The sequence below is a fragment of the Mesoplodon densirostris genome, chromosome 18 (assembly GCF_025265405.1).
Source record: "Mesoplodon densirostris isolate mMesDen1 chromosome 18, mMesDen1 primary haplotype, whole genome shotgun sequence".
In the NCBI taxonomy this organism is placed as follows: Eukaryota; Metazoa; Chordata; class Mammalia; order Artiodactyla; family Ziphiidae; genus Mesoplodon; species Mesoplodon densirostris.
The window spans coordinates 30,349,024-30,367,137 of NC_082678.1; the positions used below are offsets into that span (position 1 = coordinate 30,349,024).

An 18,114-nucleotide genomic window follows, 5' to 3' on the forward strand; every position below is an offset into this window, starting at 1 on the left:
TGCATGGTATCGGACCAGGAGGGGCCTGCTGGCAGGACTGTGGCCACTAAACCAAGGGGACCCTCAGGCCCAGAAGGGGACACTGGCTTCTTATTGCAGGAAGCCAAAGGCAGGGACCCAAGCTGGCAGAAGGAGTGGCGCTTCCAAGCCACAGACCGCCAATGTTTTCTGGACCATGGCGCTCTTTATTCCTCTCTCCATGCCCTGCCGCTCCCCACCCGCCCCCATTAGCTGCTGGCCAGTTCATTTTCCCAGTCTGGCTTCCGTGCAGAGAGGGCCTCGAGGCCGAGGTGGAAGGTAGCAGCGAGTTGGCCCGCGCTTGGCTTCCTGCACTTGCCGCTTCAACTCCAGGCTGTCATACACCTGGTAGCTGGCATTTCCCCCTGGCTTCCGGCTGAGTGGCATGAAGGTGGGCGGGGGTGGAGGGTGTTCGGTAGCCTGGACGTCGGGCAGAGTCTGGGAGGGGCGGAGGAGCAGCGCTGAGCTGGGATCCGAGGCCCGCTGGTAGAGGCCTCGGCCAGCACCGTGAGGGAGGCGGAGGCGGCCAGAGGGTGCCGCACAGGCAGCATCACTGCCCATTCGGCAGCCCAGCGCCGCACCTCGTGGGGATCCCGGGAGTAGTTCAAGTGTCCCGTGGAGTGGCGCGGGCTGTGGCTGGGCTGGCTGTGAGCACAGCTGTGGAGGCTCCGTCCGTGGGCCGGTGGGGAGTTGCGCTGCCAGGCTTCGGGCCGGTAGCCCTGAGGCACCAGAGCTGATGTAGGCTCAGAGCCCTCTGGACCACGCCGCCGCTGATCCAAGGAGTCATACGGGAGATGGCCCCGTGAGGGGTAAGTTCTGTGCCCCCCAGGGACCCACGAGCTGTTAGGAGGCAGCCGTCGGGTAAGTGGTGGAGACGAGGTCCACTGGTCAGCATCCACATTGCCCCAGATGCGGGATGGCGAGCAAGGGGCCCCGAAGGACTGCAGCCCTAGCTCAGACTTGGCCTCCACACGCTTGGGCATGTGGTGCAGCTCGGGCGACAGGTAGAGACAGGCTGGTGGCTGGATGGCCAGGATCCCACCCTGTCGACCCCAGAGGCCCACGTTGGAGGGCAGACCCATCTGCCGGTAGAGCCCTCCCCAGCGCCCCCACGGGTACTTGGGTTGTGGGAAGGAAAGTTGGGCCTCCTCCTCCAGGTAGGAGTCCGGGTCCTCCCAGTTCAAGGAGGGCATCGGAGGCAGCTGTGACGTCCCGTGGAGGCGATGCGGCCTACGGAAGCCTGAGCAGCTGGAGGGGAATTTTCTAAATTCTTGGGCCTCCCCTGGTGGCTTCAGGGGTGGCGGCTGCAGCTGCGGCTACAGTTGCGGAGATGGTGGTAGGAGGACGAGGAGTAGCAAGTGGACCGGGCCATTCTCACTTCCACAGGGTCCAGGGTGCAGTGCATGTGGATGTCTTGGGCCTTGGCTGGAGGATGTTTGGAGGAACTTTCACAAGCCTGTGAGATTTCATCTGTGGGAGGCGAGAGTCCGTGAGGGCAGGGCAACTGTCAGAAGATTTCAGGGTTGGGAACCTGGGAGCCTGGGTTTCTAGGGCCCTGGGAATGGCGAGGCGGGGTGCCCCTTAGCTGTCTTCGGTAGTTACTTTGCTGAATAATACAATACATGGTCTTGTCTAAGGCATTCTGGAGCCCATGCCATAGCTGGGGTGGGGTGGGGTGGGGTGGGGTGGGTGAAAATGAAGGCCAGGCTCTCTACCCTCACCACCACTCCCAGCCAAGACCGTTCCTGCAGACGGAGGTGCAGGCTGCAGCTGGTTCCCACCCTCAGCCATCTTCACCCCTACTGGTGATCCCCAACCATCGCTGACCATAGTTGCCATGCTGATCCCAATGCTGACAAGAATGACAATGCCCAGCAACAGGAGTAGGAAGTCCTCCGCATTCTGGGTACTTTGTTGGTATTGATGGCAGCACCCCAGGTTGTCATACCAGAGCTGGTGTTCCATGGTGGGCGGGTCCTAGGGCCGCCTGAGCCGTGGGACGCCCCACCCCCCCAACCCCACCGGCCCTGACCCACACTGCACTCATGCCAGGACCTGGGGACACCCACCAACAGGTGAGGGACCATGGTCATAATGAGGCACATTGCAGGGAGTCACAATGCGGAGTTGTCCAATCTTTCATCCACTCAGCTGGTCCTTTAGGTGGCCGTCTCTGCCCTCGGCTCCCACTACATGGAGCCTAGTCCCCAGAGTTCAGTCTGTCCTTCTGTCTCCATGGGGCCTTGCTTAACTTGATTTGCAAGCAGGGTTGCTACAGATGAGAGACAGTCTTCATAGTGACTGGATCATGCATATAGGATTTCCTCCATTTCATTGTTCAAGACATTAGGACCGCTTACGTAGCCTGTTGGGCTTCTTAGAACTAGCCTGCAGTTCTTAAAAAGTTTCAAGAGAAGCCAGAAATCCAAATTGCTCTGTGAAATATCCACATTTTAAAAGTAGCAAACCAATTCAAATTTTAAACTCTGCTGGCCAACAACATGGGCCACACAAAACACACCAGTTTGTAACCTCTGATGTATATTGTATAATGCTTTTGTTCTCATCTTCTCATATGATCTTCAGACTAGGGAGCAGATACTATTATTCGCTTCATTTTACAGATGGAGAAACTGAGGCACAGAGCAGTTTAGTAGCTTGTCCAAAGTTTGAGCATCAAAGCTGGAACTTGAGGTTTTTACAGTGTGCTTTTTTATCCTCATTACAAATGCATCCTTTTAGAAAGAACCTTTTCTTATCCTAAAGATAATACATATTACAAAATACAATAAAGTACAGAAAGGTCAAAACAAAGAAAAAACGACCACTAGTCCCAACATGCCCACATAAGCACTATTTCTTAGTGTATTTCCTTACAGAAAAAATAATTTCCCTCTTCATTCAATCAGAGGTACCGGCTGTATAGTTTAGGATCTGTGCTCGGTGCTGGGGATATTACAGTGAACAGCCATAGTTCCTGCCCTCAGAAGGCTTACAATCTAGTTCTTGTTCTTTGTTCCATTCATTGCCAACCTAGATGTGAATATCCAATGGGGCTTCTTCAAGAAGCAAAAGAGTAAATAAGTGGATAGTGCATGTCAGGTGGGCCCAAGGCCCCCAGCTGCCCAGTCCCACTTGGGCTTCCTCCCTAGAAACGAAATGAGGAGAGGATTGGACTCCTAGTGAAGGAGTTAAGATGCAGAAAGGGATAGGACTTGAGAGTACTATCAAACTCTCAATTCAAGTGGCCGAGGACCTCGGTCTCGGCCCTCTCGTCCTCAAGGAAAGGGGTCGGGAGTGGGCAAGTGGTACGTGGCATCCAGAAAGATGACGAGGGTCCACAGGAAGAGGCGGTCCACCACCATGGCCACAAACTGCCAGTCCTCCTTCAACTGGGGGTAGGAAGATTAAACTGTTCCTGGGCTCCAGACAACCAGGGAAGGCGGCCTCAAGGCCCTGTACCGCACCCAGGTCCTCATACCACAGCTTGGAGACAAGGGCGGGCCCGCAGAATAGCAGAGAGAGAAACTGCGGGCGACGGATGTGAGTAAGGAACAAGTGGGAAGCCAGGGGGCGGGACCAAGTGAGGCAAACTTCCAATCGGAAAAAAAATCGAGTTCTGGGGGCGGAGCCTAAGTTTGCCGGTGGAGCCAAGGCCACTCAGGCCTTGCCTTAGCCCACCCTCTTTGGAGTCACAGCTTCGTGGTCCTCCTGTTCCCACAGCTGTTGAGCGGCGTAGCTGATTGAAGAAACGACCTCCCGTAGGTCGGGAGGCAGGCACACAGCCCGGCTTGGACCATCGATAAATGGCCGCAGGTCCGGGGCAGACAGTTCAGGCTGGAACGTGGAAGAGGCGAGTCTGTTTGGCCATGACCGGGGCACAAAGACGGCCTGCGTGGGTGCTCTAGGCCCCGCCCCAACTCCCTCCTCCAATGCCCATCCAGGTTTCAAAACGTGAGAGAGCCCTTCAGGTTCTCTTCAACAGCGGCGACCTCTCTAGCCTTCCGCAATTCCTCCTATTCCCTTACTCTTTAGTTCCCACCTCCCCGCAAAGTGGGTAACAGAAGGGGTACTACAACTCCCATGATGCTCAACCACGACATCCTCTGAGAGCTTAGGACGCCTGCCTCCGCACAGTCTTCTGGGAACTGTAGTTCTCCCTCTCCCTTCTACGTGGGCCATGGGGAGTAGATACTACCTGTTGGGTTTGGGGAAGAGAAAATCATGTGGTGGCTTGAGGATGAAATATTCATCTGTTCCCCGACCCCAGCCACTTCTTGGAGAATCCCTGAGAGGTATAGGAGGTGGCTCCGGTATCTGGTCTCTCTCAGGTTTGGGTCTCTTCAGACCCAGATACGGAGGGAGTTTGTGGATAAAGATCTGCAGAGTAGAAGAAGAGCCATCTTGGAGGGGACTCTTATGCTTTCAGACCAGAAGGGAAGCCGCCAACCACCCCCACGGCACGTGCCCATTCCTGCGCATGCGTGCATGCATCCCACAGATGAAATGCAACTGCACAGCCCAAGAGTCCTTAAGGGGGTTAGGAGGCATCCTGACTGGAAAGAAAAGTTCTGAGGGCTTCCACCCTGATAGTACCTAACCCTGAGAATGCTTCCTTGGGACCCACGAAGGAGAGAAGTATTGATGAAGAGAGTCTGGGATCTACACAATGTTAATGATGGGAGGATAAAATTAATTGGGCAACATTTCAACACCCAAAGACCTTGGCACTTTGACACTCTACCAGGAGTTGTAGTTCTCCCTCAGGTCTGTGAAAGGGAAGGTTGCAAGTTGGTGGGAGTGAGGAGCGACACCTGGACAAAAAGCCAAATACTAGGATTGAGAGTTAACACAGGTTGGAGAGGAGATCTTCTTACCTGACGGACCCAAAGGGGCATTTGGTGGGTGTGGGGTGAGCGATGGTGCAGTTTGAGGACTACGATGTTAAGGACGACTGAGAAGGTGACGAGGACCGTGGTAAACATGAGGTATTTGATAATGACGGGGACAGACAGGGAGGTCCCAGGCACTTTGTCTGCCAGCAGCAGCAGGAACACAGTAAGGGTCAGCAGGGCAAAGATCGAGAGCCCCATCTGCTCTACTTGGGGGACAGAGCGGAAGGCGGAAGGATTAGGCTTTGCCAGAAAGCAATCTCCCTGGCATAATCAGTGACCGTGTTTCCAGCCCACTCAAGGACAGGCTTTTGGAAGGGCCAACTGCATGCAAATAACTCCTACATTTATACCTCCAACCTGGACTGATTCCCCTAAATTCCACACTTGTATCCACCTGCCTACTTAACCTCTCCATTTGGGTGTCCAATAGACATCTCGACCTTAACATGTCCAAAACTTAATTCCCTCACCACCGACTCCCAACACAGTCTTCCTCAGGTCATAAATGACAACTCGATCTTTCCTGTGGCTCAGGCCAAATCCCTTGGAGTCATTCTCAGCTCTCCTCTCTCTCATCCCATATCCAATCCATACCAAACCCTATTGGCTCTACCTTCAACATATATCCTGAAACTGATGACTTATCCCATCTACCACTACCATCCTGGTACAAGCCACCATTACCTCAGATCTGAGTTATTACAAAGGCCTCCTCTTTGCTTCATCCTTTGCCCCCCTGCTGACTGTTCTCAACAGAGCAGCCACATTGATCCCGTTAAAATGTAAATCAGATCAACCAAGAGCCCCAAACACAGCCCAGAATGGGGGAGGCAAGTTTGCATACATCTGGTCGTGACCCAAGAGACCAGATGAGGAAAACTGAAGCCTGGGCTCTTTCTCACAGTCTGGGGAAATCAGGCATTGGGTGTCCATCCCTACATCTTACCTCCTCCCCAGAGGGTGGCTTCTGAGCCACCCTAAAAAGAACTAAGTTCTCTGCGCTCTGGGGGAGCTTTAAGATGCTGGGCGTGGGTGACAGGGAAAGGAAAATTGCTCTAAACTCTAAAGCACTGCTCTCCAGTAGCATTTTTCATGATGATGGAAATGTTCTAAATCTGTGCCGTCCAATGCAGTAGCCACTAGCTCCATGTGGCTACTGAGCACTTAGAAGATCATGGCACTGAGGAAGAGAATTTCTTTTTTTTTCTGGCCAAGCCATGAAGCTTGCGGGGTCTGAATTCCCCGACCAGGGATTGAACCACCGCCACATCAGTGAAAGCGCCAAGTCCCAACAACTGGACTGCCAGGGAACAGAATTGGATGTCAGGGAAATTCTGTTCCCTGAGGAAGAGAATTTTTAACTTTTTAACTTAATTTTTAATAGAATTAATTTTCCTTAACTTTAAGTAATTTACATTCTAATAGGCCTTTGGCTAGTGGCTACTGTAATTGACAGTGCAGCTCTAGGGCCTTGGGGATAACGGATTTAGCTAGACAGCGATGGAGGGAAAGCAGGGATAGTTTAGGTCCTCATCAGGCCCTGTGGGATGGGGCTGGGTTGGATGTCCTCCAAAGTCCACAGAAGGCTTCTCTTGTCTCTTTATTCCTCATGCTTATCTGTCCCCTCTTTTTCTAAGTTTCTCATCACACACTGATATCCCCACTCCTTGATGGTCTCCGGTGAGTTGTTGGATGTTGGAAGCCATCCTGGAGCCATTGCACCATGACAAAGTCATGAAGCAACAGAAGGCGAAACTGCAAGGCAGCGCCGTGCCAGGAAGGTGGACTACAGCTCTGTTGTTATGTTTTATGATAATAAGTTTAAATATAGGGGCAATTTTGGGGGGATGTTGCTCCACGTGAAAGAAAAATTCCTCTAGGACTCCCCCTCCTGGAACTACCACAGAATGGGAAGTACCCACTAAAGACCCAGGGAAATGGGTACAGAATTAAGAGCCTGGAACTAAAGGGATATTTTTATGAAAAACACCCTCTAGTATGGAGTTATGGCCATGGGCTGGAGTTCCTGATGACATAGGAAATTTATGGTTCTATTATAAAGGAAGATTAATTATAGAAAAGCAAATGCCTAGAGCAGAATTAGTTGCTCGGATAGGGAGAAAGCACTGTCTCAGTTGAAGGAAACAACGAGAAAGGGCATGCAGGGTACATTGTACATATTTTCGTGGAACCATTGTAAAAGGTTGCCCATGCAAGAAGAGAAATAGGAACAAGTAGCTTCAACTTTTACAACTAAAATAATCATATAACTGCTTGGCTTGGTTACTAAGAAATAACCTGTGATTAATGGGAACTTGGGAAATATTTTAATAGGACATCTAGAAACTAGGGGATATTTTTTTTAAAAAAAAATCTTTATAGAACATTTTGAGGTTTGATTGTGCTAAGATTGTTTGGTCACATACCTGGTAATGTAATCAACTACAATATATAAACCTGTGACTGTAAACAATAAAGAAGAGAGAGAAACATGCAATGCTGATACTTTAAGAAGTGTAATAGATTTATTTCCTTCGCCGACGCTATCTATCCCTCGGGTTTCCCTTGACTCGCTGGAGCTGGACTCCGGCAGTTGGATGTGGCCCTATGAAGGCACCTGGGAGACAGAGCTTCGCACTTGTCCCTGTCTGCTGTCTCTGGCGGGCGTCAAAGACCACACGCCCTAGAGAGAGCTTCGCACTTGTCCCTGTCTGCTGTCTCTGGCGGGCATCAAAGACCACATGCCCTAGCCGGGTGCCTGCTGGTTTTGGGAGGCGTAGACATCTGGTGATAGTTCTGGCAGGCTGGGGGGATGGTATCGGGTGGTACACCCAGGCTTGTCTGCCTGTTCGCTGCGAGGAGGTTAGCAGGTCATTGTAGGCCCCCTGAGCCTTGGCAGAGCAGGAGTTGTGACTGGGTGGGACAGAAGTCCATGGTATGTGCTGCCCTGCATCCTCCTTTCGAGGAACTGTCTCAGATATAAATGACTTTTGGGTCTGACGTGGGCCCAAAACTTGGACAGAGTCAGTTCCTAGAGGGTTCTTGTGGAGGCCAGGGTTTGGGATAAGGCCTGAGTTGTTATGGAGGCCTCGTCTCTTGGATAAGCCAGAGTCTTGAGTAAGGGCTGGACCCTTATGGGGGCCAGGATCTCGATTAATTCCTGAGTCCTCATGGAAGTTAGGGTCATGGGTATGTTCTGAGCTCCTGTAAATTCCAGCATCTTGGGTAAGGCCAGGATTCTTATGGAGGTCAGAATCTTGAGTAAGGCCTTGGCTCCTGCAGACTCCAGAAGCTTGGGACAGGCCTGGATTCTTGTAGTCTCCGGAGTCTCGGGTAAGGCTTGAGCCCTTATGGAGACGAGCGGTTTGCACAAGACCTGGGCTCTTATGGAGATCAGACTCCTGGCAAAGGACTGAGCTCTTGTTGACTGCAGAGTCTTGGGCATGGCATGGACTCTTCTGTGGCCAAGAATCTTGGGTAATGACTGGATTCTTCTGAAGGTCAGAGTCTTGGGAAAGGCTTGGATTTTTGCAGAGGTAAGGGTCTTCGGTAAGGCCTCGAAGTTCGTGGAGGCCTGGATCTTGAGCAAGGCCTGGGTTCTTGAGGAGGCCTGTGTCTCCGGTAAGGCCTGGGGTCCTTTGGAGGACAGAGCATTGGTTGAGACCTAGACTCTCATGAAGTTCTGGGGGTTGGGGCTGGTTTGGGGTTTGGGAAGTAGTGGATAACTGGGGAGGGATGGGGCCCTGGGGAGAGAGGACAGACTGAGGAGACTTGGAGGTTGGGGGAAAGGTGGGGGTTTGTATTAAGGCGGAGGGCTTCTGGTGGTTGCTGTGTTGATGAAGGACAAAGGATCTGGGAAAACAAGAGGCAGAGAAAGAGTGCATGGTGGAGGCATGGTGCATGGTGAGCTCTGGGCACTGGTCGGAGAACGGAAGCAAGGTTGAGAAGGTTCAGCATCCTTGGAGCACACCAGGAATTTGGGGCAGACTGGATTCTGGGGATCCGTGTTTCTCTTCTCAGACTGGCAAGGATGGGAGCTACAGTGAGTGAAGGTCTTGGACTGTACAAATTTGTCTTTGGCATGATTTGGGATCTTCCATTCCATAGTCCCCAACTCCACGTAACCCGGTATGGACCCTGTGGAGGGCTTGGCACTGTCCCCACTACATTGCTTCAGTGTTTGCTCAGCTGTACCAGAGCTCACCAGACCATGCCCCTCTTGGGGCCTGGTTAGGGTACCCAAGTCATTTCTGGAGTACCCAGAGTTCTGAGGGGGACACACATGGAATAAGTTCTGCTTTATGCTGCGGGCATAGTAGACCACATGGCCAGAGGAGAGGCCTTGGTCGAAGGTAGACAAGGTAGAGAGAATAGAATCTAGGATGGGGGTACGGGTGGTGGAAGGGACTGGAGGGGTCGTCAGGGTCATGACCAGTGCTGGGACAGAGGTTGTGGCAGAGATCGGGACAGGGGCTGGTGTAGGGGCTAGGGCAGGAGTAGTAGCAGGGGCAGAAGTTGGGGGAGGGGCCAGAGTGTTGGCATGGGTATAGGTCAGATGAGCATGGGTCAGGGTGCAGAGAGAAGTGTGGCCCAGGAATAGGGCTGAGGCATATGAGGGGGCCTGGGCTTGGGCCTGGGCTGGGGTATGGGCTGAGGTATGCTCCGGGCCATGGACCTGGGCAGGGCTGTGCTCAGGGGTGAGGGCTGGTGAGGGGGTCTGGGCCTGGGGGGTAGTGTGCTCAGGGAGGTGGAGTGTGGAGCAAGTCTGGGCCTGAGGTGGGGCGTGCACAGAGGGGTGCTTGTAGGAGAAGGTCTGGGCCTTGGCAGGAGAATGTGCAGGGAGCTGAACTGGGGGGCAGGTCTGGGCCCGGGCTGAGTCATAGTCTGGGGTCTTAGTCTTGCTCTCTTGGGGCAGGCAGAGTGGAACCACGTCCACCTTGCTTATCCTGCGGAGCTTGGAAGATGTCTCTCACCTGGAGTTAAAAGTGGCTTGGGACTTTAAGGCTGTGAACGGAGGGGCCTCCCCAGCTCCCACTAACCCCTCCTTCCACAGTCCCCGTGGAGCCTCCGTGGAAGCCCGAGCCCGTCCACACTGCGGCGGCATCCAGCAGCACTTAGAAGCCGTCTCATCATCTGTTTCTGGTATCCAGGATTCAAGGTGGTTTGGGTGCCTGTGCAGGAAGCTCGGGCGATGGCGGAAGCGGGGAGAAACCCTTGAACACAGGTTCTTGGGATCCACGGAGCAGCGCGTGCGATGGCTGCCTCCACAGCTGGCTTGCTTGTCTGCAGGGAAAGGCGAGATGGGACAGGGCCTGGGTTCCTGAGGGGCTGAGAATCAAGGCAGGGATAGAAGAAAGGGGACAGACCCACATCCCCTGAGCCCACACTGGCGCCCACTTACCTTTGGGGAAAATACGGTTGAAACCTGCCCGCAAGAATCTCTTCAGATGCATCCAGAGCTGAGGGAAGCAAGGGAGCGTGGAGTTCGGGATCAGGGTGAGCCCTGAAATCCAACCCTTGTCCGGCCACACTGCAGCAGCCATCCCATCTCAGCCCCTTCAAGACCCCAGGGCTCCCCCAACCACACTGCCCAGATCCTGCCCTCACCAGAGTCACCACGTTGATCCACACGTTGAGCAACATGATGCTGACCAGGATCAGAAGAATTGAGTCTCTTAGGTCTTGGCATTTCCCGGGTGTGGTGCCAGAGCACGCCTCGGCTAGGTAATGGGTTTGCTCAGCCATGGCCGGGGGTCCCAGGACTGCCTGGGTCCGCTGGCCTCCATATATGTATACTGGGAGACAGACTGGGTCATAATGGGGCAGGTGGTGGCGTCACAGTGAGGGAGGGGGACGAAAAGGAGGGCCAGGCGTGGCATTCCATGGTTCCCCGGGTGAGGTAAGCTGAGCCTGGACAGCCAAACAGGGCCCGGAGGCCAGCACACCTCCCCTCGAGCTGTCAAACATTCGCTCACCGCCCACTGACTCACTTGTTCAAATGTCACATTCCATCTCTTGGCCCCTCCTGAGACTAGAAAGACCTTGGCCTCAGAGCCCTGCGGAAGGCCTGGCTGGAGTCCAGAGCCTCAGCCTTCTTCATGCCCTTCACTGGCTGTGGAGCTGGACCTGCCCAGATGTGGAACCTCCCAGTTTGGAAGCAGCTTCTTGTTTGAGGCTCTTTGGGGACAGGGACAGCTGAGACACAGAGGAGGTGCCCAGAGACCAGTGGTGTGGAGACTGCAGCTGCACATCTACTTAGTGCATGGTATCGGACCAGGAGGGGCCTGCTGGCAGGACTGTGGCCACTAAACCAAGGGGACCCTCAGGCCCAGAAGGGGACACTGGCTTCTTATTGCAGGAAGCCAAAGGCAGGGACCCAAGCTGGCAGAAGGAGTGGCGCTTCCAAGCCACAGACCGCCAATGTTTTCTGGACCATGGCGCTCTTTATTCCTCTCTCCATGCCCTGCCACTCCCCACCCGCCCCCATTGGCTGCTGGCCAGTTCATTTTCCCAGTCTGGCTTCCGTGCAGAGAGGGCCTCGAGGCCGAGGTGGAAGGTAGCAGCGAGTTGGCCCGCGCTTGGCTTCCTGCACTTGCCGCTTCAACTCCAGGCTGTCATACACCTGGTAGTTGGCATTTCCCCCTGGCTTCCGGCTGAGTGGCATGAAGGAGGGCGGGGGTGGAGGGTGTTCGGTAGCCTGGACGTCGGGCAGAGTCTGGGAGGGGCGGAGGAGCAGCGCTGAGCTGGGATCCGAGGCCCGCTGGTAGAGGCCTCGGCCAGCACCGTGAGGGAGGCGGAGGTGGCCAGAGGGTGCCGCACAGGCAGCATCACTGCCCATTCGGCAGCCCAGCGCCGCACCTCCTGGGGAACCCAGGAGTAGTTCAAGTGTCCCGTGGAGTGGCGCGGGCTGTGGCTGGGCTGGCTGTGAGCACAGCTCTGGAGGCTCCGTCCGTGGGCCGGTGGGGAGTTGCGCTGCCAGGCTTCGGGCCGGTAGCCCTGAGGCACCAGAGCTGATGGAGGCTCAGAGCCCTCCGGACCACGCCGCCGCTGATCCAAGGAGTCATACGGGAGATGGCCCCGTGAGGGGTAAGTTCTGTGCCCCCCAGGGACCCACGAGCTGTTAGGAGGCAGCCGTCGGGTAAGTGGTGGAGACGAGGTCCACTGGTCAGCATCCACATTGCCCCAGATGCGGGATGGCGAGCAAGGGGCCCCGAAGGACTGCAGCCCTAGCTCAGACTTGGCCTCCACACGCTTGGGCATGTGGTGCAGCTCGGGCGACAGGTAGAGACAGGCTGGTGGCTGGATGGCCAGGATCCCACCCTGTCGACCCCAGAGGCCCACGTTGGAGGGCAGACCCATATGCCGGTAGAGCCCTCCCCAGCGCCCCCACGGGTACTTGGGTTGTGGGAAGGAAAGTTGGGCCTCCTCCTCCAGGTAGGAGTCCGGGTCCTCCCAGTTCAAGGAGGGCATCGGAGGCAGCTGTGACGTCCCGTGGAGGCGATGCGGCCTACGGAAGCCTGAGCAGCTGGAGGGGAATTTTCTAAATTCTTGGGCCTCCCCTGGTGGCTTCAGGGGTGGCGGCTGCAGCTGCGGCTACGGTTGCGGAGATGGTGGTAGGAGGACGAGGAGTAGCAAGTGGACCGGGCCATTCTCACTTCCACAGGGTCCAGGGTGCAGTGCATGTGGATGTCTTGGGCCTTGGCTGGAGGATGTTTGGAGGAACTTTCACAAGCCTGTGAGATTTCATCTGTGGGAGGCGAGAGTCCGTGAGGGCAGGGCAACTGTCAGAAGATTTCAGGGTTGGGAACCTGGGAGCCTGGGTTTCTAGGGCCCTGGGAATGGCGAGGCGGGGTGCCCCTTAGCTGTCTTCGGTAGTTACTTTGCTGAATAATACAATACATGGTCTTGTCTAAGGCATTCTGGAGCCCATGCCATAGCTGGGGTGGGGTGGGGTGGGGTGGGGTGGGTGAAAATGAAGGCCAGGCTCTCTACCCTCACCACCACTCCCAGCCAAGACCGTTCCTGCAGACGGAGGTGCAGGCTGCAGCTGGTTCCCACCCTCAGCCATCTTCACCCCTACTGGTGATCCCCAACCATCGCTGACCATAGTTGCCATGCTGATCCCAATGCTGACAAGAATGACAATGCCCAGCAACAGGAGTAGGAAGTCCTCCGCATTCTGGGTACTTTGTTGGTATTGATGGCAGCACCCCAGGTTGTCATACCAGAGCTGGTGTTCCATGGTGGGCGGGTCCTAGGGCCGCCTGAGCCGTGGGACGCCCCACCCCCCCAACCCCACCGGCCCTGACCCACACTGCACTCATGCCAGGACCTGGGGACACCCACCAACAGGTGAGGGACCATGGTCATAATGAGGCACATTGCAGGGAGTCACAATGCGGAGTTGTCCAATCTTTCATCCACTCAGCTGGTCCTTTAGGTGGCCGTCTCTGCCCTCGGCTCCCACTACATGGAGCCTAGTCCCCAGAGTTCAGTCTGTCCTTCTGTCTCCATGGGGCCTTGCTTAACTTGATTTGCAAGCAGGGTTGCTACAGATGAGAGACAGTCTTCATAGTGACTGGATCATGCATATAGGATTTCCTCCATTTCATTGTTCAAGACATTAGGACCGCTTACGTAGCCTGTTGGGCTTCTTAGAACTAGCCTGCAGTTCTTAAAAAGTTTCAAGAGAAGCCAGAAATCCAAATTGCTCTGTGAAATATCCACATTTTAAAAGTAGCAAACCAATTCAAATTTTAAACTCTGCTGGCCAACAACATGGGCCACACAAAACACACCAGTTTGTAACCTCTGATGTATACTGTATAATGCTTTTGTTCTCATCTTCTCATATGATCTTCAGACTAGGGAGCAGATACTATTATTCGCTTCATTTTACAGATGGAGAAACTGAGGCACAGAGCAGTTTAGTAGCTTGTCCAAAGTTTGAGCATCAAAGCTGGAACTTGAGGTTTTTACAGTGTGCTTTTTTATCCTCATTACAAATGCATCCTTTTAGAAAGAACCTTTTCTTATCCTAAAGATAATACATATTACAAAATACAATAAAGTACAGAAAGGTCAAAACAAAGAAAAAACGACCACTAGTCCCAACATGCCCACATAAGCACTATTTCTTAGTGTATTTCCTTACAGAAAAAATAATTTCCCTCTTCATTCAATCAGAGGTACCGGTTGTATAGGTTAGGATCTGTGCTCGGTGCTGGGGATATTACAGTGAACAGCCATAGTTCCTGCCCTCAGAAGGCTTACAATCTAGTTCTTGTTCTTTGTTCCATTCATTGCCAACCTAGATGTGAATATCCAATGGGGCTTCTTCAAGAAGCAAAAGAGTAAATAAGTGGATAGTGCATGTCAGGTGGGCCCAAGGCCCCCAGCTGCCCAGTCCCACTTGGGCTTCCTCCCTAGAAACGAAATGAGGAGAGGATTGGACTCCTAGTGAAGGAGTTAAGATGCAGAAAGGGATAGGACTTGAGAGTACTATCAAACTCTCAATTCAAGTGGCCGAGGACCTCGGTCTCGGCCCTCTCGTCCTCAAGGAAAGGGGTCGGGAGTGGGCAAGTGGTACGTGGCATCCAGAAAGATGACGAGGGTCCACAGGAAGAGGCGGTCCACCACCATGGCCACAAACTGCCAGTCCTCCTTCAACTGGGGGTAGGAAGATTAAACTGTTCCTGGGCTCCAGACAACCAGGGAAGGCGGCCTCAAGGCCCTGTACCGCACCCAGGTCCTCATACCACAGCTTGGAGACAAGGGCGGGCCCGCAGAATAGCAGAGAGCGAAACTGCGGGCGATGGATGTGAGTAAAGAACAAGTGGGAAGCCAGGGGGCGGGACCAAGTGAGGCAAACTTCCAATCGGAAAAAAAATCGAGTTCTGGGGGCGGAGCCTAAGTTTGCCGGTGGAGCCAAGGCCACTCAGGCCTTGCCTTAGCCCACCCTCTTTGGAGTCACAGCTTCGTGGTCCTCCTGTTCCCGCAGCTGTTGAGCGGTGTAGCTGATTGAAGAAACGACCTCCCGTAGGTCGGGAGGCAGGCACACAGCCCGGCTTGGACCATCGATAAATGGCCGCAGGTCCGGGGCAGACAGTTCAGGCTGGAACGTGGAAGAGGCGAGTCTGTTTGGCCATGACCGGGGCACAAAGACGGCCTGCGTGGGTGCTCTAGGCCCCGCCCCAACTCCCTCCTCCAATGCCCATCCAGGTTTCAAAACGTGAGAGAGCCCTTCAGGTTCTCTTCAACAGCGGCGACCTCTCTAGCCTTCCGCAATTCCTCCTATTCCCTTACTCTTTAGTTCCCACCTCCCCGCAAAGTGGGTAACAGAAGGGGTACTACAACTCCCATGATGCTCAACCACGACATCCTCTGAGAGCTTAGGACGCCTGCCTCCGCACAGTCTTCTGGGAACTGTAGTTCTCCCTCTCCCTTCTACGTGGGCCATGGGGAGTAGATACTACCTGTTGGGTTTGGGGAAGAGAAAATCATGTGGTGGCTTGAGGATGAAATATTCATCTGTTCCCCGACCCCAGCCACTTCTTGGAGAATCCCTGAGAGGTATAGGAGGTGGCTCCGGTATCTGGTCTCTCTCAGGTTTGGGTCTCTTCAGACCCAGATACGGAGGGAGTTTGTGGATAAAGATCTGCAGAGTAGAAGAAGAGCCATCTTGGAGGGGACTCTTATGCTTTCAGACCAGAAGGGAAGCCGCCAACCACCCCCACGGCACGTGCCCATTCCTGCGCATGCGTGCATGCATCCCACAGATGAAATGCAACTGCACAGCCCAAGAGTCCTTAAGGGGGTTAGGAGGCATCCTGACTGGAAAGAAAAGTTCTGAGGGCTTCCACCCTGATAGTACCTAACCCTGAGAATGCTTCCTTGGGACCCACGAAGGAGAGAAGTATTGATGAAGAGAGTCTGGGATCTACACAATGTTAATGATGGGAGGATAAAATTAATTGGGCAACATTTCAACACCCAAAGACCTTGGCACTTTGACACTCTACCAGGAGTTGTAGTTCTCCCTCAGGTCTGTGAAAGGGAAGGTTGCAAGTTGGTGGGAGTGAGGAGCGACACCTGGACAAAAAGCCAAATACTAGGATTGAGAGTTAACACAGGTTGGAGAGGAGATCTTCTTACCTGACGGACCCAAAGGGGCATTTGGTGGGTGTGGGGTGAGCGATGGTGCAGTTTGAGGACTACGATGTTAAGGACGACTGAGAAGGTGACGAGGACCGTGGTAAACATGAGGTATTTGATAATGACGGGGACAGACAGGGAGGTCCCAGGCACTTTGTCTGCCAGCAGCAGCAGGAACACAGTAAGGGTCAGCAGGGCAAAGATCGAGAGCCCCATCTGCTCTACTTGGGGGACAGAGCGGAAGGCGGAAGGATTAGGCTTTGCCAGAAAGCAATCTCCCTGGCATAATCAGTGACCGTGTTTCCAGCCCACTCAAGGACAGGCTTTTGGAAGGGCCAACTGCATGCAAATAACTCCTACATTTATACCTCCAACCTGGACTGATTCCCCTAAATTCCACACTTGTATCCACCTGCCTACTTAACCTCTCCATTTGGGTGTCCAATAGACATCTCGACCTTAACATGTCCAAAACTTAATTCCCTCACCACCGACTCCCAACACAGTCTTCCTCAGGTCATAAATGACAACTCGATCTTTCCTGTGGCTCAGGCCAAATCCCTTGGAGTCATTCTCAGCTCTCCTCTCTCTCATCCCATATCCAATCCATACCAAACCCTATTGGCTCTACCTTCAACATATATCCTGAAACTGATGACTTATCCCATCTACCACTACCATCCTGGTACAAGCCACCATTACCTCAGATCTGAGTTATTACAAAGGCCTCCTCTTTGCTTCATCCTTTGCCCCCCTGCTGACTGTTCTCAACAGAGCAGCCACATTGATCCCGTTAAAATGTAAATCAGATCAACCAAGAGCCCCAAACACAGCCCAGAATGGGGGAGGCAAGTTTGCATACATCTGGTCGTGACCCAAGAGACCAGATGAGGAAAACTGAAGCCTGGGCTCTTTCTCACAGTCTGGGGAAATCAGGCATTGGGTGTCCATCCCTACATCTTACCTCCTCCCCAGAGGGTGGCTTCTGAGCCACCCTAAAAAGAACTAAGTTCTCTGCGCTCTGGGGGAGCTTTAAGATGCTGGGCGTGGGTGACAGGGAAAGGAAAATTGCTCTAAACTCTAAAGCACTGCTCTCCAGTAGCATTTTTCATGATGATGGAAATGTTCTAAATCTGTGCCGTCCAATGCAGTAGCCACTAGCTCCATGTGGCTACTGAGCACTTAGAAGATCATGGCACTGAGGAAGAGAATTTCTTTTTTTTTCTGGCCAAGCCATGAAGCTTGCGGGGTCTGAATTCCCCGACCAGGGATTGAACCACCGCCACATCAGTGAAAGCGCCAAGTCCCAACAACTGGACTGCCAGGGAACAGAATTGGATGTCAGGGAAATTCTGTTCCCTGAGGAAGAGAATTTTTAACTTTTTAACTTAATTTTTAATAGAATTAATTTTCCTTAACTTTAAGTAATTTACATTCTAATAGGCCTTTGGCTAGTGGCTACTGTAATTGACAGTGCAGCTCTAGGGCCTTGGGGATAACGGATTTAGCTAGACAGCGATGGAGGGAAAGCAGGGATAGTTTAGGTCCTCATCAGGCCCTGTGGGATGGGGCTGGGTTGGATGTCCTCCAAAGTCCACAGAAGGCTTCTCTTGTCTCTTTATTCCTCATGCTTATCTGTCCCCTCTTTTTCTAAGTTTCTCATCACACACTGATATCCCCACTCCTTGATGGTCTCCGGTGAGTTGTTGGATGTTGGAAGCCATCCTGGAGCCATTGCACCATGACAAAGTCATGAAGCAACGGAAGGCGAAACTGCAAGGCAGCGCCGTGCCAGGAAGGTGGACTACAGCTCTGTTGTTATGTTTTATGATAATAAGTTTAAATATAGGGGCAATTTTGGGGGGATATTGCTCCACGTGAAAGAAAAATTCCTCTAGGACTCCCCCTCCTGGAACTACCACAGAATGGGAAGTACCCACTAAAGACCCATGGAAATGGGTACAGAATTAAGAGCCTGGAACTAAAGGGATATTTTTATGAAAAACACCCTCTAGTATGGAGTTATGGCCATGGGCTGGAGTTCCTG

At 53.3% G+C, this 18,114-nt stretch overlaps 3 protein-coding genes and 2 pseudogenes across 3 annotated transcripts; all 5 read right to left on the reverse strand.

Moving 5' to 3' along the window:
* Positions 1 to 5: 5 nt before the first annotated feature.
* Positions 6 to 2,092, reverse strand: LOC132478761 (uncharacterized protein SPEM2-like; annotated as a pseudogene).
* A 1,204-nt stretch (positions 2,093 to 3,296) lies between these two features.
* LOC132479181 (acetylcholine receptor subunit beta-like) lies at positions 3,297 to 5,489 on the reverse strand. The gene is made up of 5 exons (XM_060082753.1): positions 5,384 to 5,489; positions 4,896 to 5,119; positions 4,217 to 4,398; positions 3,715 to 3,877; positions 3,297 to 3,410 (listed from the first exon to the last, which is right to left on the reverse strand). Exons 1-5 carry the CDS (start codon positions 5,487 to 5,489, stop codon positions 3,297 to 3,299), a joined length of 789 nt encoding a protein of 262 aa, XP_059938736.1.
* Positions 5,490 to 7,456: 1,967 nt separating this feature from the next.
* On the reverse strand, positions 7,457 to 11,360 carry LOC132479182 (uncharacterized protein SPEM3-like). The gene is given in 4 exon segments (XM_060082754.1): positions 7,457 to 8,772; positions 8,775 to 10,096; positions 10,311 to 10,372; positions 10,521 to 11,360. Coding segments are annotated over 4 exon segments (2,838 nt in total). The 5' UTR covers positions 10,659 to 11,360.
* On the reverse strand, positions 11,000 to 13,264 carry LOC132479183 (uncharacterized protein SPEM2-like; annotated as a pseudogene).
* Positions 13,265 to 14,468: 1,204 nt separating this feature from the next.
* LOC132479184 (acetylcholine receptor subunit beta-like) lies at positions 14,469 to 16,661 on the reverse strand. The gene is made up of 5 exons (XM_060082755.1): positions 16,556 to 16,661; positions 16,068 to 16,291; positions 15,389 to 15,570; positions 14,887 to 15,049; positions 14,469 to 14,582 (listed from the first exon to the last, which is right to left on the reverse strand). Exons 1-5 carry the CDS (start codon positions 16,659 to 16,661, stop codon positions 14,469 to 14,471), a joined length of 789 nt encoding a protein of 262 aa, XP_059938738.1.
* Positions 16,662 to 18,114: the final 1,453 nt, after the last annotated feature.